The 24,630-nt window shown below is 50.7% G+C and overlaps 1 protein-coding gene across 1 annotated transcript in view; it reads left to right on the top strand.

Annotated features, from left to right (window-relative positions):
- Nucleotides 1-24,630, top strand: part of XRN2 (5'-3' exoribonuclease 2) — a 398,081-nt gene that overhangs the window by 198,104 nt on the left and 175,347 nt on the right. The window contains exons 22-23 of the mRNA XM_085612392.1: nt 8,782-8,879; nt 8,989-9,068. Of these exons, the coding sequence (XP_085468518.1) occupies nt 8,782-8,879; nt 8,989-9,068 (178 nt within the window). The remainder of the gene's footprint in view (nt 1-8,781; nt 8,880-8,988; nt 9,069-24,630) is intronic.

Here is a 24,630-nt window from a genome sequence, read left to right as displayed (position 1 = left end):
GTAATCCGGCCCCTAGATTTGGAATAAGAGTAGGAGCTGTGTCCCAAAACTTCAGATCATCCTGAAACTCGACTTAAACAAGAACTACTACTGGACTTCGACTTTCTGCTGCACAGAAGACTGAAGAGAATCTCCCTTGTGGCCAAGGAGTGACCACCCTGTGAATACAGGCACCATCCAGCAACTCGACTGCTTTGCCGCCGCCTCCCGCCGGAGACCGAGCCCAGAGCCCGACAAGACCCAGACTCCCAGACATCTCTGAGCCAGATCCACAGTCCCTGCAAAGAAGAGACCCGTGGAGGCACCGAGAGACTTGGGACCGGCCATCTTGGAACGTCCACGAGAAGCTGACTGCGCAGCACCGGAGGCCTCCTCAACGCTGTGCTTTGGGCCCTGAGGCCCCAACACCGAGCAGCATTAGCACCAAAGACCAGCCCTCCAGCATCCACGAGATCTGCGTGGGGCCCTTTTGCTTTTTGCCACTTGACTCGTCATCCCGGTTACTGGCCCGTTGGCTAGTGGCCATCTTGGCGACGAAAGCTACAAACACCACTGGTCTGGTTGCTCCAGACTGGCCCTTGCTCCTGTGAAAAGGAGCAGCCCCTCTGACCTTGCTGGTTAGAGCACCAAGCTTTTATCGACTCCTGCGTGGCTTGCATTAGCCAAGGCCTGTTTGCTCCAATCGAGAAGCCGACACCGCCATCAGCTAGAGCCTTCGTGGGACAGCTTGTGAGTGACTCCTGGTCGTCGTCGATCCCTTCACTTCCACGTGGCTGCGGAGACGAGCTTCCCTTCACCTGTTGGCACCCGACATCGCCTGGTTCCTTCCTGGTTCCACGCCGGTCACTGGCTAGTGACTTTGAACACTGTCCCCTCTGCTTACAGGTAGTCTACTCTTCAGATCCACCCTTGGATCCACCCGAACTCTGCCTGGCCACCTGCAGCATCTTCATCTTCAGGCTCCATAGACCTGCACGACGAAACCCGACGTACTTTGACACCTATGCACCCGCTTCCTGTGGGTGAGGTAACGCTGGCACTCCGGTGCTCCTGTGTAGAGAAACATCTCTAGTGTCTAGGTTTTAGGTTGCTAGGTTCTAGTCCATCCGGAAGGTTCCCTTTTCTTTAACTTTGTGACTTTTACGCAACCATTGAAATCAATAGGTGCACGCGTGTAACTTTCCACACTGCACACGCATCCTGTGGGCCTCCTGGTCACGAACTACAGTTAGCTCTTTGTCGTCCCAGCGATTCCCTAGGCCTTCTTTCCTTTCTATTGGTGGTTCTTATACCACTATTTTAGTATATGGTTTAGCTGGCCACCTGGCCCATAATTGTGCAACTTTTGTATATTTAAACACTGCCTTGTTTTAACAAATGTGCTTCTGTGCTCGTAAAGAGTATAGGGGATACTTTTAAGTAAATAAAAATACATATATATTTTGAATATATGTGTGGTGTCCTTTCATTTGGTATTCAAGGAGGTTACATATGGTAAAACAGCTGGCTTCACATGCCCTCGAGTTTAGCCTGCAGACTGCACTGTCCACGCTACCACTAGGATAGCTGGTCTATCAAGGTTGACTTCAACCACCACCATAAGGGTTGTTTGGCATGGTACAAGGTGATCACTAGAATTAGTGAGCAGCATATACCAGGCCAACTTCTCACACTGCAGATTACACACTTTTGCATAGATCACCATCTGGTGTTGGGCCCGGATGTTTGCAGTTTGTTTTTCCTCTTGGAAAGTCTTTGGAAGTCACGAGGTCGGTGACTCCTCCTTTGGATGGTATTGTGCATGGGCTTCGGCTCCATCCTCAGATTGTTTTTTTCCGCCATTGGGCTCGGATGTAATCTTCGCGCTCCGGTTCCTAACAGCTTCCAGTTCGTCGATCCACGCGCAATCCTCACCCCAATTCGCTGTATTGTTTTGATCGCGATCTCTTCAATCAACGTGCCTTCTCATCGGCACCGACCTTCATGAGGTATGCAACCTCTGCCTCTACCCTGAACACGAGGCTCGAGACTGTCCGGCCTGCAAGTCTTTCCGATCCAAAAAGACTATTCAGGACCGAAGAGCCAGAAGGAGCATGGCACACTCCTCGACGTCTATTCCAGTCGACATCCTCAGACGACATCGACGATCCGGAACATCATCGCATCGAAAAGGACCTGGTCAGCTCTTCCGAGGCCGACGAGTCAGATGTGGAAGACATCACTCCGGTGCAGAGGGACGTGTGTACTAATCTACCCCCCCCCCCCCCCCCTACTCCCGCACCGACATCCAAAAAGGCTTCGGTCACGCCTTCGTCTCCGGGCCTAGGCAAGACCAGAGACACTGCTTCACACACCCCACCTTCGGGCCCGGTGAAGAAGCCAAGTAAGCCTTCCGGTGGCTCGAGCCAGCCTACCAGCGGTGCAGAGAAACGCACTTCGGCACAGAAAAAGAAACCGAGCTCCGCACCGAAGCCCTCGGGGTCGAAACCCAGCTCTTCGGTACAGACGTCATCTTCGGTACCGACCAAACCACACAAGGCCACCGGCACCGACTCTTCCAAGCCAAAGCCCATCTCGGCACTGACCAAGAGATCGGAGTGTCCCAAGCCGGGTTCTAAGCAACAAACCGGCACAGAAAAACCTTAAGACATCGGCCCGACGCCTTCGGCGCCGACAGACCAAATTACCTCACCAGAACTATTTACACCGGATCACTTGCAAAAAACTGTCACCAAGGATCCAAAAACTGGACATTTGACACTACCAAAAAGGCATTTGGAGAAGCCTGCTCCACCTCCAAAGAGGAAGGACTCTGCTACCTCTCCGTTCAGAATACCTTCCCCTCCCCCTCCCCCTCCACCTCCACCCTCTCCACCCCCACCTCATCGTTCTCTGACCCCTGTCTCCAGACGATGATGATCAGGGGGACCCATATCATGATACAGGGGATGTGCCACAGGACCCCACCCCTACAGGATCCCCAGATCCATGGGACGATTAAAATATCCCAGATATCCCCAGTGTCCCACAAGACTATCTTTACCCTTCTAGACCATCTCCACCAGAAGATTCATTAGGGTTCAACCATCTTCTGCAAAGGGCGGCACATTATCATGGGGTGGACTTGCATACCGACCCCGTGGAGGAAGATTTCCTCCTAGACACATTTGTTACCTCACATAGGTCCACCTCCATACTGCCCATACTCAAAGGGGTGGTAAAGCATGCGGCAGAAGTTAAGGACCCAGTTAGAGCCAGGGTCATTAACCCACATATTGAAAAAAAATACAAACCTGATCCCTCCTACATCAGAGGACCAGCGCCACTAGATTCTTTAGTATCCTCTACGGCACATAAAAGGGCAAATTCACAAGTGTCGGGTGATGCACCACCACCTGAGAAGGAATCAAAACTACTAGAATTTGGGCCAAAGGTGGATGAGGCCTTACAAAAAATGAAAAAAGACACGGATACCGCAAAATCCATGGGGGCCTTGCAGTCTCACCCGGCCAGACGCTCCTTTCGCTGCTCCTCCTTTCGGAGTACATCCAGAGGCTACTCCTCAGATACAGCGTCCACATCATACAAATCCCCTACTCTGGTAACCTTTTGTAAAGGTGGTCAAAGAGGTGGCTACAGGGGTAACCAGGGCAGAGGCAGAACAAACCATGCCTGTTCTGCCACACCTCCTACCCAATGACTCCCCATTTCCCCCCCCGCTACCCCAGACCATTCCACTCCGGTCGGGGGCAGACTCCAAAATGTACTTCATGTCTGGGAGACCATCACCTCAGACAAATGGGTGACCCAAATAATTCGATCAGGCTACTGCCTGGAACGAACATCTACCCCCCCCCCCCCCCCCCCAACATTCCACCCAGGCAACGCCCAATGTCACGAATATTCAAAATTACTAAAGCAGGAGGTAATCTCCCTCCTACAAAAACAGGCAATAGAACACGTTCCTGTCCATCAAAAGATGGGGGCATCTTCCATATATTTTCTCATATCAAAAAGGGACGAGACTCTACGACCTATTCTAGATCTCCGGCCGCTAAACACATACACTCGGACCATTTTCATATGGTAATGCTTCAGCAGGTACTTCCGCTCCTCTCCAAAAACTACTTCCTCACCACTCTGGACTTGAAAGACGCATACTTCCACATTCCATTGCACCATGCTCACAGAAAGTACCTCAGATTTGTAGTGGACGGACAACACTACCAATTCAAAGTGCTCCAGTTTGGAGTCACAACAGCACCACGGGTATTCACCAAGTGCCTAGCGTTGGTGGTGGCACACCTGAGAATACCGCACATTCACATCTTCCCATAAAAAGCCACTTCATACAATCAGTGTGTACACCACACCGCCACCACAATCCAACTACTTCACCAACTAGGCTTCATGGAGAACCACCAAAAGTCCCAGCTAAAACCATCCCACATAAAACCATACCTTGGTGCCACCATAGACACCTCAAAAGCAATAGCCTACCCCAATCCGGCCAGGATTGCAAGCATTCAGACTTTGCGACAAATTCATACCTCAACACTCCCTTCCAGCACGAGTGTTCATGCAACTAATAGTGGTGATGGCCTCTTGCATTTTCATAGTGCCCCACGCAAGACTCCAGATGCGTCCTCTCCAAGAGTGCTTAGCGCGCCAATGGAACCAGGCCCAAGGTCAACCAACAGATCTGATATTGGTAGACGGTTGCACCCATCGCTCTCTGCAGGTGTGGAACACCACAAACCTTTCCAAAGGTCGACCGTTCCTGGACCTGGTTCCCCAGATAATACTAACCGGACTCATCGCTCTCCGGCTGGGGAGCCCACCTGTTACACCTCACAGTGCAGGGCACATGGACGCTTAAACAAAAGTTACTCCATATCAACCATCTGGAGTTACTAGCAATCTTTTTAGCCCTGAAATCTTTTCAAACAGATTTCAGGCAAGGCAGTCCTCATTCGCACAGACAACATGACTGCCATGTATTATATACAAAAACAAGGTGGCACACAACCTCCACAGCTCTCAATTAGCACAGAGCATATGGAGATGGGCAATTCCCCACAATCTTTCTCCTAGCTCAACATGTCCCAGGAGTCCAAAACACCGTGGCAGATCTGCTCAGCAGACAGACACAACAAATACACGAGTGGGAACTTCACCCACAGGTTCTTCATCCCTTCTTTCAAATGTGGGGGCATCCACAGATAGACCTCTTCGCCACCCACAAACACAAAATGCCCAAGCTTCGCCACCAGATACCCACACCCATTGTCCAAAGGAAATGCGATATGGATGAACTGGTCAGGCAAATTTGCGTACGCTTTTCCGCCTCTCCCACTCATTCCATTAGTGGTGCGCAAACTACAACACTCCCTCACACTAATCCTAGTAGCTCCAACGTGGGCCAGACAACCGTGGTACACCACGCTGCTGCAACTCTCTGTAGTACCACACCAAAAACTACACCTCTCACCATGCCTCCTAACCCAGAACCATGGAGAGATCAGACACCCAGCTCAACCTTGCGATCTGGCTCCTGAAATCCTAGAATTTGGGTACCTAAACCTTCCTCCTGACTATATGAACGTTATCCGAGAAGCTAGACGACCTACCACTAGAGCGTGTTACACTGCCAAGTGTAAACTATTTGTTGTTTATTGCCATAACCCCATCAATCCCCTGGACGTGTCCATTCAACACATCATAGGCTACTAACTCCACCTACTAAGGTGTAATCTAGCCTATACGTCCATTCGACTACACCTCGCAGCAATTGCAGCTTACTTACAAAACGGGCAACATCTTTCACTCTTTAGAGTACCTGCCATTAAAGCCTTCATGGAAGGCCTTAAAAGAATAATTCCCCCCCAGAGTACCACCCTCACCTGTGTGGTACTTGAATATTATTCTCACAAGACTAATGGGGCCTCCCTTCGAACCTTTACACAGATGCGAACTACAATTCCTAACATGGAAAACAGCTTTCCTTGTAGCCATCACTTCCCTTAGAAGGGTCAGTGAGATACAAGCACTTACCATACACGAACCTTTTCTTCAGATGCACCATAACAAGGTGGTTCTCCGTACCAACCCAAAATTCCTACCTAAAGTCATTTCCCCTTTTCACCTAAACCAATCTGTACAACTACCAGTATTTTTCTCGCAACCCCAGACCGTTGCAGAAAGGACTCTGCACACACTAGATGTCAAACAAGCCTTACTCTACTACATCGAGAGAACACAACCTTTCCGCAAGACCAAACAACTGTTTTTCTTTCTCTCCACCACACAAGGGCAACCCCATCTCAAAATCGGGGATAGCTAGGTGGATTGTAAAATGCATCCAGATTTGCTACCACAAAGCAAAATGAACGCTATCCGTTCCCCCCCCTAAAGCCCATTCTACACGAAAGATAGGGGCTTCCATGGCATTTTTAGGGAACATTCCAACAGATGATATCTGCAAAGCAGCTACATGGTCCACACCGCACACTTTCACTAAACACTATTGTGTAGATGTGCAAACTAAGCAACAAGCTAGTGTGGGCCAGGCTGTACTCAAAACATTATTTCAAACCACTTTAACAGATACGGTGGTCGCTGCTAGGGTTGGGAACTGCTATATAGTCTATACAAAAGTGTGTAATCTGCAGCTCCTATGCCTCGAACGGAATATGCTACTTACCAGTATTCATCTGTTCTTGGCATGTAGAGCTGCAGATCTACACACGCCCACCCGCCACCCCGGCTACCTGTATCTGTTCCAGTTTATCTGATTTAGATACACACATGGGTTTCTTAACTGTTATTACTACGCTCCATCTTTCCCTGCTGGCGAAAACCAATCTGAGGATGGAGCCGAAGCCCATGCGCAATACCATCCAAAGGACGACCTCATGACTTCCAAAGACTTTCCAAGAGGAAAAACAAACTGCAAACATCCGGGCCCAACACCAGATGGCGATCTATGCAAAAGTGTGTAGATCTGCAGCTCTACATGCCAAGAACAGATGCATACTGGCAAGTAGCTCCTACTACTTTTGATTCTTGACTTGATCAGGATAGCTTGCATAAGCAGCCCAGGCTTACGATTGGGGGTATGAGGAGAGTGAAATCCTGATCTGGTGTTGCACTATAATTGGCACTTCATAACCTAACCAGGTTTAGTTGATGCTTTATTTAAGAAAAAGGCTTGAAATAGGCAGGAAAGCAGTTCAGTTAAAATATTTAGGCAAGAAATTGTGCAGAGATGAGGACCCCAGCTATCAGACTGGACATTAGTTATGACTTATGGGTGATCTTTGAAAGCACTCAAGACCTTCGGGTTTTAAGGAGAGCAGATTTCCCAAGAAAAGGGTCTGTCAAGGGTAAGACACTAATGCTTGGTCTCTGACTTTTTTCTGTAGTCCTTGAGCAACCTTTAATACCATGCCAAAATATAGCAAGTTAAAGATGAGCAACTGGATTAAGTGCTTTTTCCAAACTGGTTTTGAGGGACATTGGATACAAAAGATCAAAACTCAAGATGTCTATGATCAGAACCCGATCTACAATTTCATGTTTGGCTCCCATTTTATCGACATATGCCGTGTAGTGGCAGAGGAAGCATGGGGAGACATGCACAACACCCCTGCCTCAGACCGTGGCCCTTTCACATGGTGTCCTCCCACTGACCTCTACGCATCTTTGACCATCCATCCCCACACAATAAACAAAAAAACAAACATGACATCCTGACAGCTAGGCACATTAAATAAAGTACTTGATGCCTTAACCCACTCTTCCCCCCCCCCCCCCCCACATTGCTTTCCCTCCCATGCGCTAAATGTAATTTAAAAAAGACTAAACTGATGGAGGGACTAAAATGGGGTTTAAACTGCCATCCTGCCAACTACCATATGTGCCTTCACTCCCTGTTGAACCATGTTCTCTGCGCGCCACAGAAGAGCTAGCAGTATGTTGACAAGCTCAGAGCTGCGTAAGCACAATTTCCATTCAATTTCCTATCCGTTCAATTTCCTATCCGTTCAGTAAATAATAAACTCAGTTGAATGGGAAATATGGTGGTTGGTGGAGGCAGAGCACTGCTGTCCTTTTCCCAACTCACTGTGGTCTGTGGAGGATAGAAACAGTTCAGGACCCACCTTTTATTTCTAACTTTGTTTAGAACCAGACGGATTCCCAGAGTCTGTACTTACCAGGTTTATCCAAGTTTTTTTAGTTGAATTTTTTTTTTCTAGATGCCTTTCTCAAACCTCGATGTGGTCCAGTTACTTTTCATGCTTAATTATCGAAAAATGTTTGAACGAAGTGTGCATTTGCTGTCCCCAAAAAAGTGCACAAACAGGCTAGCACTCAGGATTATTATCTAGTTGTCCAATCTTATCTCACGGTGAAGAGTAGATATTTGTGATGAGGATGTATGTGTTTTTATAGAATCGGCTTCCTCTTGCTGATGAAATGAAGTCTAGAGCCTAATCAAACCATGATTATCTCTGAAGCAGTTTACTCTAATGTCTGTAAGTATCTTAGATTCAGGGGGGGGGGGGGGGGTACTCAAATTGGTCCCTTATGCTGTGTAATGTGAATCGATACCAAAGGTGGCTTTTAGTAAATTAAAGGGCTTGAACCTTTAATCAATACAAATGTCGCATTTTCCTGTGGAGTAGTTTGTCCACTGCAAATGCTGTTTCTGATTATGCTGCTCTTCTGAGTTAAATTATGATCATCTTTGTCTGAATGCTATTTTGTGTTTCTCTTTAGGACGGAGAAATAGCCTGGGAAGTGATCATATATTTGTTGGAAAAAACCACCAGCTTTGGGACTTTGTCCGTGAACTCTACAGAACAAGCACTTCAGAGGTATGCTTTTTTAAATCTGCCACCTTAAAACACTATAGTTACATTTTCCACTGTTGTACATGTGCAAAATGAATTCTCCCAAGTTTATTTAAGTTATTTTCCCCTCTAGCCAACAGATATTCCTCCAGAACTTTGCCATGGGATTGGGGGGGAACTTACAGTGCACGATGGAGCAGTTCTTCCAGATGAGTAAGTAACCGATAAATTACATTTCAGATGTTTGAATTCACCCACAATCATGTGTTCGAGGCATATGAGCTGCAGATTACACACTTTTGCATAGATCGCCATCTGGTGTTTGTGAGAAACTGGCTCTGTATATACTGTTCCTCTGTCAAACCCTGGGGGACTGTGGACTCTGTACACTCTGTACCTATTAAGGAACAGTATATACAGAGCCACTTTCTCACACACATAATGTTAAAATATATTACATGATAGGCCTCAAAGAGGGGCCTAAGGGGCAGTGGAAAGAAGGATGCAAGTCAGTAGGGCAACTAAGTGGAAATATTTTGTAAAATAACCAGAATTTTAGCGCTTTCAAAACTGAGATGAGAATGTGTTTGTGTATGCATGCAAGAATCCCAAGTAAAATCTGACACATCACCATAGCAGACTGAAAGCACCTGTACCCAATTGTTCATCAGAAAATTAAACATACACACACCGGTCTCTGTGTATCTGTGTTTGTCGCTTTCTGTGTATGTCTCTGTCTATGTCCGTCTGTGTTTGTCTGAGTCTGTCTGTGTCGATGTGTCTATGTTTATACCTCTGTCTGTGTGAGCACTTCTGTGTTTCTCTCTGTCTGTCTCACTGTCTCTGTATTTGTCTTTCTGGTCTGTGTGGCTCTGTCTCCGTGGATGTATTACAGAAATTATTGAGCAAATATAATGTACTGCTAATAAACTGTCTCTAAAATAATTCAGAAACTATTTACTAATATTTACTTGATTGCAGCAAAATTATGTCTAATAAATTATATTAACACATTTGTGCTGGACATATTAATGCAACCCTTATGCTTACAATGCTGAAACATATCCTACACTACATACTAATTAACACAAACACATACCAATTTTACAACACAACACTATCTACAAAAAATACTAGAACACAACTAAAAATACACATTATTGCTACCCTAGCTGATGCTACATATATAACAAAAACCAAAGGAAATGATGGACGGAGTGTTGAACATTGCAAACACTCACCCCCAGTCAACTGATCTGGGTTTAATCCATCACTGTTCTTTAGCCCACTCTGCCACCCCAGTTCAGACATGGCCATATGCAAATCAGCCTGACCCTGTGCCTCATGGGAACAGTCCAGCCTGAACTGCCAAGCCATGTCTTCCCTGGACCGGAAACAAGCTTCCTAGGACCGGTTTCTGGCATTTCAGCCGTCTTCAGCCAGGCTTGCTTGAATCCAGTGGCAAAGTGAGCAAGGGACTCACGTCTGAGCATACCCTGCCAACTTATGGCGAACAAAGCAAAAACCAAAGGAAATGATGGACGGAGTGTTGAACATTGCAAACACTCACCCCCAGTCAACTGATCTGGGTTTAATCCATCACTGTTCTTTAGCCATTGGACTGTTCCCATGAGGCACAGGGTCAGACTGATTTGCATATGGCCATGTCTGAACTGGGGTGGCAGAGTGGGCTAAAGAACGGTGATGGATTAAACCCAGATCAGTTGACTGGGGGTGAGTGCTTGCAATGTTCAACACTCCGTCCATCATTTCCTTTGGTTTTTGCTTTGTTCGCCATAAGTTGGCAGGGTATGCTCAGACGTGAGTCCCTTGCTCACTTTGCCACTGGATTCAAGCAAGCCTGGCTGAAGACGGCTGAAATGCCAAACTGGTCCTAGGAAGCTTGTTTCCGGTCCAGGGAAGACATGGCTTGGCAGTTCGGGCTGGACTGTTCCCATGAGGCACAGGGTCAGACTGATTTGCATATGGCCATGTCTGAACTGGGGTGGCAGAGTGGGCTAAAGAACGGTGATGGATTAAACCCAGTTCAGTTGACTGGGGGTGAGTGCTTGCAATGTTCAACACTCCGTCCATCATTTCCTTTGGTTTTTGCTACATATATAACACCAGCTAATATTCAGTGCGAAAGGTATAATACACATACTTACTCCACAGATGCATACAAAACTGTAGTTAGCTAACACATTCAGTACACAAACAAATCCAGGAAAATATAAACAATGCCAACATCTCTAATGAGACCTGTTGCATTGCAATTGCTTGTTATTAATTGGTGTCAGATTTCTTTGAGTCTCTCACTGCTTTTTGTGTGTGAAATAAATACTTAGCGTTACCCTCTGATATGCCGAACAGCTCGCTCACTCTACCACAAAAGAGCATTTGGGATGTCTTTTGTGCCTCTGTAATTCCTTTGGGGTTTGCCTGGACTCTTTATACTGTGTACCTCTTTCTGGTCCACTGTAAACAGCCAGCTTCCTACACCCATCATATGGACTGAATGAACAAACATTTTAGGGACAATTATTTTATTATCCTAACTACAACAAAAGATCCAACTATTCTCATTTTGTGTGTGACCGTTAACCTTCTGTGCAATGTCCAGGCCTTTGCCATAAATTCATCTCAACAGGTTTCTCAGTTGCATTGTGGTAGTGATTGTTCATTTAAGTTTTGGCCCAGTACGTTGGCTTATGGCTAGTATCTTCCCTCTGCAAGGCTCAGCAGATTTTCCACACTGCCATACGGAATCGATCTGAGACACAGGTGACTCCCAGTTATACATGAACATCGCCTCCATTGCTTTTTCCAATATGATTTCCAGATTCAGGCCTGATCTACTCTCTAGTCTTAATCTGGATCCTCCTTCACAGTCTTCCATTCTTTACGTTTTGGCGCGGTCTCCTGAATTTCTCTTGCTAAGCACTCTGAATCTGCCTCCTCTTTGTCTATTGTATGAGGCAAAATTTAATTAACATCTTTTAAATTTGAGGTTGTGTGTGGGGTGTCTGACAAGCAGTCCAGCCTGGATGTTGTCAAAAATGGGCTGTTTCACATTCTTTCTGGCTCAAGGGGTATGGCAGAGGCTGATGCTCTTTTCCATCAAACTGCACTTGGTAGCTTCCAAAATTGCAGAAACATTTACTACCTCCATCAGTATTGTAAGAATTTCTTAGCAGGTACAATAGTTTTAACCCCTTCAGCGCGCTGTGCTGAAGGTTCAGTGCGCGGGCGGGGCCATGACGGAGTGGTTCCGTCATGCGCACAGCGCAACCGACGCACATGACGGAACCGCTCAGTCATGCGCATCGAAGGGGTTAATAACGATTAGACATCCACTCTTCTACTGGAATTTTATTTTTTTCTATCAATTGCCAAGGTATCCTTGAAAAATTCACTTCAATATCTTTTCTTGCAAAGCTAATTTCATAATGCTCTTTTGGTTCTTTGCACAGATTCATTGAGTGAATTTAAAGGGTTATGTTTCCCGAAGCCTGTAATTTCAGTTGAAATGAAACCATATTTTTTCTTTACCTTTTTGAGAACTTTTGCATTCCTTCAGAGAGCCCTCTTTTAAGGAGCTTTTGCGCTTTTTTCCGATCTAGAACATCAGAAATTCAAAAGTGAATTATGTACAGATCCATATTGGTTTAGCAATGTAAACATTCAATTGCCAGAGGGATTTAAGATTACAAGTAACTTTTTCCTTTTTCATCATGGGAGCTTAATTGTCCTAACCATTAAATAGACCATTAACTTAAATCCCCCTAAATAAGCCTGTGGGGAAAAATGCTCAATGGAATGATAAATTGTAAGTTTTTTTTCTTGTTTTTGTAAGTGTGACCCCACACATGGGTTGTATGTCATTATTTGACGCTAAATCAAAATTCTTGTGAAGGGGACCTAATACTACACATAAGTACCCTTTTCCTTCCTTTTATTAATGGTTCCATGGGCACTGTAATTCTACTTTTCATGTAATATTGTTGATTCAGTTGACTAAAGCATCTACTGTGTTTCACCTGGTGGTCACAGATTTAAGTCCTGACTGGTCCTCTCAAACTGTATACCACTCAGTGCAATAAAATAAGTTTTACTAGGTCCACGTATTTCAAAACATTAAATTGCCAGTTGGTGTTAAGGGAGAACTTTTATGCATAACTTACTTTGAGAAAGTGGAATATAATTTGGGGTGAACAAGTGTTCACCTCAAAGGTTAAGGCCACCACCTGCTTTGTGTCACACAAATGCAATGTTTTGCAGCGTGAATCTTTCTGGATTCACTATGCTGTGCATTATTCCGCGATCTTGTGGTTGGGTCCGGATTCGTAGTCTTTTCTTTATTTTTTTTTTTTGTAGCCCCGGTGGGCGGCGACGACCCACCATTTGGTGTACCTCCCGTGACGTCGTCGTGCTTCCTGCGGAAGTCCCACCTTTGGGGCGCCATCTTCAGATTCTTTTTTCCGCCGTTGGGTCTGGATCGTCATCGGGAAGCTCCAGAATTACAATCGAAGGAAGAAGGAAAAGCGAGTTTCGTCGATATACTACGAAGATATCACAGGAAAGGAAGAGATTTCATCAGGAGCGCGAAGAAAGGAAGTGTTCCGCCTTTTTCTTCGACGCCCTTGGAGAATGCGCACTCAGAGGCCCTGAGCGCAATGGACAAGACGCCATTCAAGTTCTGCCCTAACTGCCACCACAAGTTCGCGCAGAAGGACCAGCATCCGGTCTGCAACCTCTGCCTACCGGTCGACCACCAGAGCAAGGCCTGCAACGCCTGCTTAGCCTTCGCGCCGAAGACGCTCCGGGTGAGAGAACGTCAGAGAAGAGCCAACGCCAGCTTTGATGGCAAGGGTAAGGCCCCGTCGCTCTACGATCTGGGCCTCTCCACAGACTGAGGACAACGTCACCGAGGGATCCGAGAACTTCACGGTCGTAGAGACCGACAAGAAAAAAGACTAGGTAAGAGAATCGTCTAGCTCAAAACACCCGAAAATGCCTCAAACCCGAGGGTGACTCGAGAAAATCTGAGTCAGTCCACAAAGGGAGCCCCGGCGCCGAAAACTTCGACCAAGGGGTGAGCCATGGACAAGAGGCCGAGCGGATCCTTCGAAAAGGACTCCCTGGTGCGAAAGACGCCGAAAGGCTAGGTTCGTCGAAGACAACCCATGAAACGGGGCGCTCAACGCAGGACAGGCCAGCGTCGACACAAGTACCGTCGTAGAGGCCCGCGGTCGATGCCGAAAGCATGGAGAAAAAGAGGCGGCTCGAGGCCGAAAACGAGAACATCCTTCAGAGGAAGGAGTTCGACGCCAAGATGAAGGAATTCAAAATTCCAACAGCTCCACTGACGAACGTCGTCGAAATCTGACGATTTCGACACAGAGGGGCTGCCGAGAGATCTCGAAGAGGAAGACGAGACCTATTATGAGGGCGAAGCCGAGGAAGAAGACCAGCAGTCGTTCTACAGCTCGGCGCCATCAACCAGCCACGAGATCGAATGGCAGGATCTCGACACCGAAAACCCAGAGGAGCCCGTGGACACGTACCCTTCGAGGCCTTCGCCGCCCGACGACATCGGGGTGTACAATATGGTGGTCAGGAGCGCAGCGACAGCCTTCGGCGTGAAACTGGTTGAGGAGAGGCCGAAAGCGGATTTCCTCCTCGAGACCCTGCTCCCCATCCAGACGAGAAGCCAATTCCTTCCCATGCTACAAAGTGTGATGAATCCGAGAAGAGAGGCCTTTAAGGCACCAGCGACTTGCCGTTCGATTACGCCCAGGACGGAGAAGAAGTATAAGCACTCTTCCCTGGACCCCCCGTACATCAAGGGTAGTATCACTGCCGACTCCATCATAGCTTCCACGGCCAGGAGACGGGCCAACGTGCCAGCAACTTCGGGGCCACCACCCGATAAGGAAAGCAGGAGGATAGACCTCACAGGAAGAAAGGTCGAGAGGAACGCCGCAATGCACTGGCGCATGGCGAATTCCAATGCACTTCTCAATAGGCACCAGTACCAGCACTGGGACGAGATGGGGGAGCTAGTAAAACACCTCCCCGAAGAATACCGCCAAAGAGCCTCCCACCTGGTGGAAGAAGGTAAAAACATCGCCAACTCTTGTATAAAGACGGCGTTGGACGGGGCAGAGACTTCAGCAAGACTAATGGCCATAGGGGTCACTGAGAGAAGACATGCATGGCTAAGAATCTCTGGATTCAAACCGGAGGTGCAGAACAACATTCTTAGCACCCCCTTCAACGGAGAGACACTGTTCGGAGCAACAGTAGACGAGAAACTCACCCAGCTGAAAAAAGAAAACGAAACGGCGAGGTCCATGGGGGCCCTACAGCTCAGGGGGATGAGGAGAGGCAATCCCTCGGAGACCCTACGGTTGGGGAGGAAGCCAGCAGGGAGCGTCGCACCAGACGTCCCAGCAGGGTGATAGTCACGGACAACAAGGTCAACAGAAGCAAAACTGGCAGTACCAACCTCGGGGCCAGTCCTTTCGCGGGAGAGTGAACGGACGTGGCCAGAGGAGGAGAGGGGGTGACAACCCTCATCAAAGTGACTCAGCACGCAGGAGGACGCCTACCCACGACATACCCCCAAGGGTGAGTCGCAATACAGTAACATCAGGGGGGAGAGAAGAATCAAGCCTACGAGCATCCAACACCAGTAGGCGGAAGACTGAGGTTCTACCTTCAGGAGTGGCGGCGTATAACCACAGACCAGTGGATACTGAACGTCATGCAATACGGATACTGCGTGGATTTGGAGAAAAGACCTCCAAACAGAAGACCAAAAAGAAGGCCGAGATCGGCTCAAGAACTTGCCCTACTCAGAGAAGAAACGCTGAAACTACTAGAAAAAAGAGCCATAGAGGCAGTGCCGTTCAGAGAACAGAACAAGGGGGTCTACTCTAACTACTTTGTGGTCCCGAAAGTAGACGGAAACCTCAGACCCATCCTGGACCTGCGATACCTAAACAAGTTCATCAGAACGCAGAAGTTCAAAATGACTTCGCTGCAGGAGGTGCTGCCCCAAATAAGAGACGGGGACTTCATGGTCACCGTGGACCTCAGGGATGCCTACCTGCACATTCCAATAAACAGAAGACACAAGGGCCTTCTAAGGTTCAACATCGACCAGGAGCACTACCAGTTCACAACCCTGGCCTTCGGGCTAAAATCGGCGCCAAGGGTTTTTACAAAATGCCTGCCGGCAGTCGAGGCCCACCTACGAAGGCAGGGGATCCATGTCTACCCCTACCTAGACGACTGGCTGGTCAAGGCAAACGCACACGAGAAGTGCGAGAGACATGCACGCGTGACAGACACTCTGACAAACCTGGGGTTCTCGATACACTGGGGGAAGTTATCGTTGGAACCGGAGCAGGTGAAGATTTTCCTGGGAGCAAAAATCAACTCCCTGAACGGTACAGTGGTGCCCAGCGACAGGAGAACAGATGCCCTACTGAAGGAGACGCGTCTCTACCAGAAGGGGCGAGCTCGGACAGTGAGGTCAGTGAGCAAGATGATGAGGATGATGGCGTCGTGTATCCAGCTGGTGCCAAATGTACGCCTGCACATGAGACCATTCCAAGAATGGCTACAAAAGCAATGGTCACAAGCAAGCGGAAGTTGGGAGGATCTAGTGGTTGTTACGCACGCAGTACAGGAGGAGATGACTTGGTGGAACAGAGACAACATGACAGCAGGGAGAAGCCTGACACCACCAAACCCAACAATGACCATTACCACACTCATCGCAAAAGGGGTGGGGAGCGCACATGGACAACCTCAGTGAGGGGTTTGTGGGCTCCAGCAGATGCGGTTCGCCATATCAATTACCTCGAGTTGAAAACAATCCTGCTAGCCCTGAAGGCATTCCAGAGGCACCTGTACAACCAGAGGGTGTTGGTTCAAACGGACAACACCACGGCAATGTTCTACATCAACAAGCAGGGGGGGGACAGTCGTAACCCCCCCCCCCCCCCCCCCCCCCTCTCCTCTCTGGCACAATGTGGAGGCGGACTGGCTAAGCAGGCAGACCTCTGCATCGCACGAGTGGGAGCTCAATGGCCAGGAAACGGAGAAGCTTTTCCAGAGATGGGGAACTCCCACAGTAGACCTGTTTGCAACACGCCAAAATGCAAAATGCCAAAGCTTCGTGTCCAGGCAACCAGATCAGCAATCCCAAGGGAATGCCCTATGGATAAGCTGGTAGAGGACATTTGCCTACGCCTTTCCACCGATACCCCTGTTGCACAGAGTGCTTGACAAGTGCAGAACCAGCAACATGACTCTGATCCTAGTGGCTCCGCAGTGGGCAAGGCAGACATGGTTCTCACAAATTCAAGAAATGGCACAGGGCAATCCCCACAGGTTCACGAGAAGAAGGGACCTGCTCTCCATGAAAAACGGAGAGGTCCTGCATCCGGAGCCAGAGAGCCTCAACCTGGCGGCATGGCTCCTGAAAACCTAGAGTTCGCTCACCTTAGATTGCCTCCTAGCACTATGCGGGTGCTGCGGGAGGCAAGAAAACCAACTACACGCAAATGCTACAGCGCGAAATGGCAGAGATTTACTATGTGGTGCAGGAAGAAGGGGCTGCAAAATAGAATGACAAGAGACTCCAGTACTGAGGTATCTCACACACCTTCTAAAGAGTAACCTCTGCTCGAGCTCCCTAAGGGTACACCTAGCGGCGATCGTAGCCTACACCAGAGGAGAGAAGGGTGGAAGTTTCTTCACTTCGCAGGTTGTGAAGAGATTCATGGAAGGAGCCAAAAGAATTGCCCCTCCTAAAAGGTTGCCGCCGCCAGCATGGAATCTCAACGTGGTACTGACGGAGCTCATGAAGGCACCGTTTGAACCCATTCACAAGGCCTCACTGCAAATGTTGACTATGAAAACTGCTTTTCTGGTGGCCATAACCTCACTACGCAGGGTGAGCGAGCTTCAAGCACTAACGCTACAGGAACCCTACATTCAGATTCACAAGGACCGGGTAGTCCTGAGAACTGACCCACACTTCATGCCCAAGGTGGTGTCGGCGTTCCACATGAACCAGGGTATTCAGATACAGAGTTTCTTCCAAAACCCGACTTCGAACGCAGAAAGGGCTCTACACACTCTCGACGGTAGAAGAGCGGTGATGCACTACATTGAGAGAACCAAGGAACTCAGAAAATCAAAGCAGTTGTTTGTGTCCTTTGCTACTAGCTTCATGGGTAGACCAGTGACTAAGGGCACCATCGCTAGATGGATTGCCCTCACTATTCAATTCTGCCACAAACAGGCTGGACAGGAGCTAGCAGAGGGACCTCAGGCTCACTCCACAAGGAAGAAGGGGGCAACCGTTGCCTTCCTGGCGAACACGCCCATTCAGGACATATGTCTAGCAGCAACTTGGGCATCTGTGCACACGTTCACGAAACACTACTGTGTGGACATTCAGATGAACAAGGAAGCACAGGTTGGACAGAAGGTGCTTCAACACCTTTTCAACGACCAACTCTCATCTTCCACCCAGCCGCCACAAAATTAGGAAAACCGCTACAAAGTCTATGCACAGCATAGTGAATCCAGAAAGATTCACGCTGCAAAACGAATAGTTTCTTACCTGTCGGTGTAGTTTTGCAGCTTGAAGATCTTTCTGGATTCACTAGCGAACCCACCCACCTCCGCCAGGAAGATGAGGCTGGAGGAAGAGGGGGTAAAATGGAAAAGATCAGAGGGAATGAAAACGTACAGAAAAATGGACATGAAGGATTAATCAAACGCCTAGGGTTAAAAAAAAAAAAGGTGAAAAAGAACCCGAAGATGGCGCCCCAAAGGTGGGACTTTCGCTGGAAGCACAACGACGTCAGGGGAGGTACACCAAATGGTGGGTCGTCGCCGCCCACCGGTGCTACAAAAAAAAAAAAAGAAAAGACTACGAATCCGGACCCAACCACAAGATCGCGGAATAATGCACAGCATAGTGAATCCAGAAAGATCTTCAAGCTGCAAAACTACACCGGCAGGTAAACTATTCGTAACAAACCTTTGCTCAATCCCAGGTAACTTGACTCAAAGCAGTATGGCTTAAATCAAAGGCAATGTGCAAGGCTGTACATGCATAGTAGACAAAGACACCCAAAACACAAAATTCCGCGACCAATTATAAAATTGAAAAATTTGAACAGAAGACCAAAACAACAAACTTTCAAAATCCAATAAGAGGAACTGAAGATCTGAAAGAAACACGTTAGATTCCTCACCTTAGAATATCCCCAGGCGTCAGACTGGATCCGGAAGATTTTTCGTCAGCAATACCCCTTGCGCGTCGCTAGGCGTCGTCTGCGGCTCCGCGTCCGTCGTCGGCGTCGTGCGCCGGAATGACGTCGTCGGAGTACTTAGACGCCGCCCTCGCGTGCTGACGTCAGTTCTTCTTTTTTCCGCGCCAGGAAGCGCAGATCCGGGAGAGCTACCACTTTAGTCAATTTTTAACTAACTTTTTGATCCTTTTTGATCCTGTCTATCGACACCGGTGCCGGTAGGATGCCTGGGTTTAAAGCCTGTACGGACTAGCCGATTGATGTCGGTTACGGACCATCACCGCCGGTGCCTGTACTGTTTGGGCCTCGACCACGACGCGGAGTCGTGCTCGGACTGTAAGGCCCTGACCTCGAAGGCTAGACGGGAGCGGTCTCGTAAGCTTCTCGAGATTCGCCACTCGGCTCCGCGCGCCTCTCGATCCCGGTCCAGGAGGAGGTCCAAGGATCGGTCGCGGAGCCGCAGCAGACGTCACCATCGGTCGTCGGCATCAAACTCTTCGGGTAAGTCGAAGCATTCCAAGAAGTCCAAGAGACTACATCGCTCTTCGGACTCCCCTCGCCGGTCGCGTGACTCGGTCGAGGGTCAGGGTGGTTCCACCCCCGCGGCTCCGGCGGAGCCGCAGGCGCCGCATCCGTCCCCATACCCTCCGGTCCCTGGGACTAACGCGACGCCGGAGGACGTCAGTGCCTTCCTCTCGGCCATGAGGAACCTGGCTCCGCCGTCGGCGCCCGCTGGTGCGCCTTCGGGTCCCGCAGACCCGACTGGGCTGCCTTGCCAGCCGGCGGCTCCGGCGCCGTTGACGGCTCCGGCCTCGACGCCGCAAGCGCCCGAGGGACCCGCTCGAGTCCCCGTCGACGCCGGTCAACCTTGTCACTCCTCCACCGGCGTCGACTCCGGTTCCACCCCCGACGTCGACTCCGCTCGACGCCGTGCCCCAGTTTAGTCCCGGTCCGGGCCCGGCGCCGGTCCGGCGTCGATGGACGCCGAGATTGACGCCGCTAGAGACACATTTTGTCTACCGCCCGGCTCCGTTACTTTCTCCTCTACACCAGGAGTCGGATGATGGGGACTACTGGGAGGGATCCGAGGATCCTATGGCCCATCAGGCCCAACTGTCCCAGGACTGGGCAGATGACCTGGGGGAGGCCAGTGGTCTGGATACCTCGCCAGACACTGGATTCATCTCTCCTCCGACTGTGGCTTCGGAGGAGGGTGCTGCTTTCTCCGTGGTGCTGCGCAAGGCGGCCGCAGCCCTTGGGCTCGAGCTACCTGCCGTGGCTGTGAGGACGAACGTCCTCACTGAGGTGCTTCAGTCTGCAGCAAGCTCCACTAAGCCTCTGCTGCTGTTCAATGAAGCCCTCACTGACGTTCTCCAGGGCACCTGGTCCAAGCCCTCCACAGTTCCTCCTGTGGACAGGAACGTTGCCAGGCGCCACCGCCCTGCTCCGGGCGACCCCAGTTTTCTGTCCCAACACCCTACCCCTGAGAGCCTGGTTATCCAGGCCTCCACCTCCCAATCCTCTTTCCCGACCGCCCCGCCGGACCGGGATTCCAAGAGACTGGAGCAGTTTGGCAAGAAACTGTTCTCATCCCTTAGTTTGGGCCTGCGGTCTTTGAACACCGCTTGTCTCTTGTACCGTTATTCCCACTCTCTGTGGGATGCGGTGGAGGACGCGCTGCCCCTGTGTCCGGAGGAGGTCCGGACACGACTTACCCAGGCTGTGGCCGATGGGAGGGATGCCGCGCGACATGCCATACGTTGTGGGCTTGACACCACGGACTCGCTGGGTAGGGCCATTTCCACCACTGTGGCGCTTCGACGTCACGCCTGGCTGCGGTCCACGTCGTTTTCCGGCTATGTCCAGAGCACTCTCATGGACATGCCGTTTGGTGGCACTCGCCTGTTTGGCGAGAAGGCGGACAGTGCGCTGAACCGCTTTAAGGACTCCCGGGCTACGGCCAAGTCCTTGGGCCTCTCGGCCCCGCGGTCGCAATCTTCCGCTTTTCGCCCCTTTCGTGGCCAAGGAAGGGGTGCCTCCTCACGTGCGCCTAGCCACCAGCCGCAGAACCAACCTGCGCGCGGTCGCGGAAGTAGTTTCCGCCGAGGCGGATCTGGAGGACGACTAGGTCAGCCCACATCCACCCCGGCAGCATCCGCCTCAAAGCCTTCCTAGTCCGAGCTTTCAGGCCCATTCCACGCCAGTGGGCGGCAGAGTTCGCCATCACCTGCTCCACTGGCGGTCCATCACATCAGACAGGTGGGTGCTGCAAATCGTCCGAAGGGGATACTCCCTCCCCTTCGAGACGACCCCTCCAGCCATGCCACCGCAGCACCACCGTATCTCGGGGGATCACTTGCATCTTTTCCACGAGGAGGTTTCCGCCCTTTTGGCCAAGGGGGCCGTCGAGCGCGTTCCGAGCTCAGAAGTAGGTCGTGGTTGTTATTCCCACTACTTTCTGGTTCCCAAGAAGGGCAAAGGGGGCCTCCGCCCTATCTTGGACCTTCGGAACGTCAATGCCTTCCTCCGGAAGGAAAGGTTCAAGATGTTGATTTTGGCTCAGGTTCTAGCTGCCCTAGACCCCGGAGACTGGATGGTAGCGTTGGACTTGCAGGACGCTTATTTCCACATCCCCGTCCTGCCGGCCCACCGGCGTTACCTGCGGTTCACGGTGGGCCAAGAGCACTTTCAGTTTACCGTGCTCCCCTTCGGCCTCACCAGTGCCCCTCGGGTGTTCACGAAAGTGATGGCGGTGGTCGCAGCTCATCTGCGCAGATCAGGGGTTCCAGTCTTCCCCCATCTCGACGACTGGTTGTTGAAGGCGGGCTCGCCCCAGACAGTCGTCTCCCACCTCCAGACTACGGCGGATCTCCTGCATTTGCTGGGGTTTTCCATCAACGTGCCGAAGTCACACCTGCGTGCCTCTCAGATGCTCCTCTTCATTGGAGCGGTTCTCGATTCGGCGCAGTTCCGGTTTCATCCGCCGGAACAGCGGTTCCGGGATATACAGGCCCTGACTCCCATCTTTCGGCCTCTATCCTGGGTTTCGGTCAGGCTAGTGTTGCGGCTTCTGGGGCTGATGGCCCCCTGCATCCTACTAGTGCGTCACGCCAGGCGGCGCATGCGGGCTCTGCAGTGGGACCTGAAGTTTCAGTGGGCCCAGCATCACGGCAACCTGTCCAACCATGTCTTGATCTCGGAGGGCACTGCACAGCAGTTGCAGTGGTGGCTCACGGACCGCGATTGGGTCATGGGCAGGAGCCTCTCCCTTCCCCAACCGGAGCATGTCGTAGTGACGGATGCGTCCCTCCTGGGATGGGGTGGCCATATGGGAGAGGCGGAGATCAGAGGCCTCTGGTCTCCGGCGGAGTCTCATCTCCACATCAACCTGTTGGAGTTGAGAGCGATCCGACTTGCACTGAAAGCCTTCCTTCCCTCTGTCAGGGGCAGTGTCGTGCAGGTGTTCACGGACAACACCACCGCCATGTGGTATTGCAACAAACAGGGCGGGGTGGGGTCGTGGACCCTTTGTCAGGAAGCTCTGCGCCTCCGGACGTGGCTGGAACACCAGGGCGTCACCCTAGTGGTTCAACATCTGGCGGGCTCTCTGAACGCCAGAGCGGACGAACTCAGCCGCCGGTGCATGATGGATCACGAATGGCGTCCGATCTCCGAAGTGGCGCAAGGTCTCTTTCAGCAGTGGGGAGAGCCTTGGTTAGATCTATTCGCCACCGAAGAGAACGCGCAATGTCAGCAGTTCTGCGCGTTGGAATTTCCAAGGCGGCACTCGCTCGGCGACGCTTTTCGTCACGAGTGGAGTTGCGGTCTGTTGTACGCCTTTCTGCCTATACCACTTCTGCCCAGAGTGCTGAAGATCAGGCACGACCGGGCCCAAGTCATCTTGGTGGCTCCGGATTGGGCACGAAGATACTGGTATCCCGAGCTACTCAGTATGTTGACCGATCCCCCGATACGTCTGCCCCTTCGGGAGGATCTTCTGTCGCAGCAGCAGGGGACGGTCCTCCACCCGAACCTGTCCAGCCTCCACCTCCATGCGTGGAGGTTGAGCGGCGGCAGTTGATGCCATTCGACTTGCCTCCTGAAGTCTGTGATATCATTCTGGCAGCCAGGCGTCCCTCCACAAAGACGGTATACGCCTGCCGGTGGAACAAATTTGTGGCATGGTGCGCAGCAAAGGCTGTGGATCCCCTTTCCGCCCCTCTTTCTGAGGTTCTCCTCTTTCTTTTTTCTTTGGCCCGGCAGGGCTCTGCCCTGGGCACCTTGAAAGGTTATCTTTCTGCCATCTCTGCCTTCTTACGGCTTCCTGATCAGCCCTCTCTTTTCAAGTCCCCTGTAGTGTCACGCTGTGAGAAAGTGGGTTTCTGTTTCAGTGACCCCCCCCCCCCCCCTTTTTTTTTTTGCCTAATGCTGATGCACTTTTCCTTGTTGTGCCCTGGGCTCCTGCCAATCAGGTGCCCAGGGCCTATGTTCCTTCCTTAAAACACACAAACTCCCAATTGGCAAACCCTGGCCACATGTCAGCCCCTGGTAAATGGTACCCTAGGTACCCAGGGCCTTGTGACCAGGGAAGGCCTCTAAGGGCTGCAGCACTCATTGTGCCACCCTTAGAGGCCCTGTACCCTTACACACACACTGCCTTTGCAGGCTGAGTGTCTGGGTGCAGGACAAAACAAAGAGTCGACATGGCACACATCTGTGTGCCATGCCCATCACCTACACTGCCAAGGCATATGTCAGCCACCCCTCTGGCTGGGTGCCTTATACCTATGGTGTGGGCACAGGAGCAGGAGCCCTGTGCCCCTACAGTACCCAGGTCCATTCCTGGGCACTGTAAGTACAGTGCTGCCTTTTACAAGTACATGGTGCTGAGAGCTCGTCAAACACGAGCTCCACAGCACCATAATGGCAACACTGAAGACTGGGAAGTTTGGTATCAAACTTCTCAGCACATTAAACCCACACTGATGCCAGTGTGGGATTTAATGTACTAAGCACCCCAGAGGGCATCTTAGAGATGCCCCCTTACAGCTAACCTACAATCCACGTATGCTCTGAGGCTGCCCAGGCTGCCACACAGCAGACACGTTGCTGGACCCCTGGGTGGGAGAGCCCCTGCTCTCCCGGGCCTGCAACAATGCACATCCTGGGTGAGGTGAGAAATCTCCTCCCCCAGGATGAGCAAAGGGAAGCTTCAAAGGCATGCCGCCAGTTGGAGTTTCCCCAGGCCACTGCAACCCCCCACTCTGGCAGGAAGCTTGGCCGGAAACCCCATACAAGGACAGGGGATGTGCCAGCCTGCCCCCCCCACCCCTCAGGTGGGGGAGGCGAGGTGAAGCACATCTCCGGGCTCTCGCCATCTTGAAGATGGGAGGCCCTACCCTATCAGGATTAGGCTACTGCCCCCCTCCCAC

Source organism: Triturus cristatus, chromosome 6, assembly GCF_964204655.1.
Source record: "Triturus cristatus chromosome 6, aTriCri1.1, whole genome shotgun sequence".
Lineage (NCBI taxonomy): Eukaryota > Metazoa > Chordata > Amphibia > Caudata > Salamandridae > Triturus > Triturus cristatus.
The sequence above is the reverse complement of the archived record's forward strand: the minus strand, read 5'-3'. Positions and strand labels throughout refer to the sequence as shown.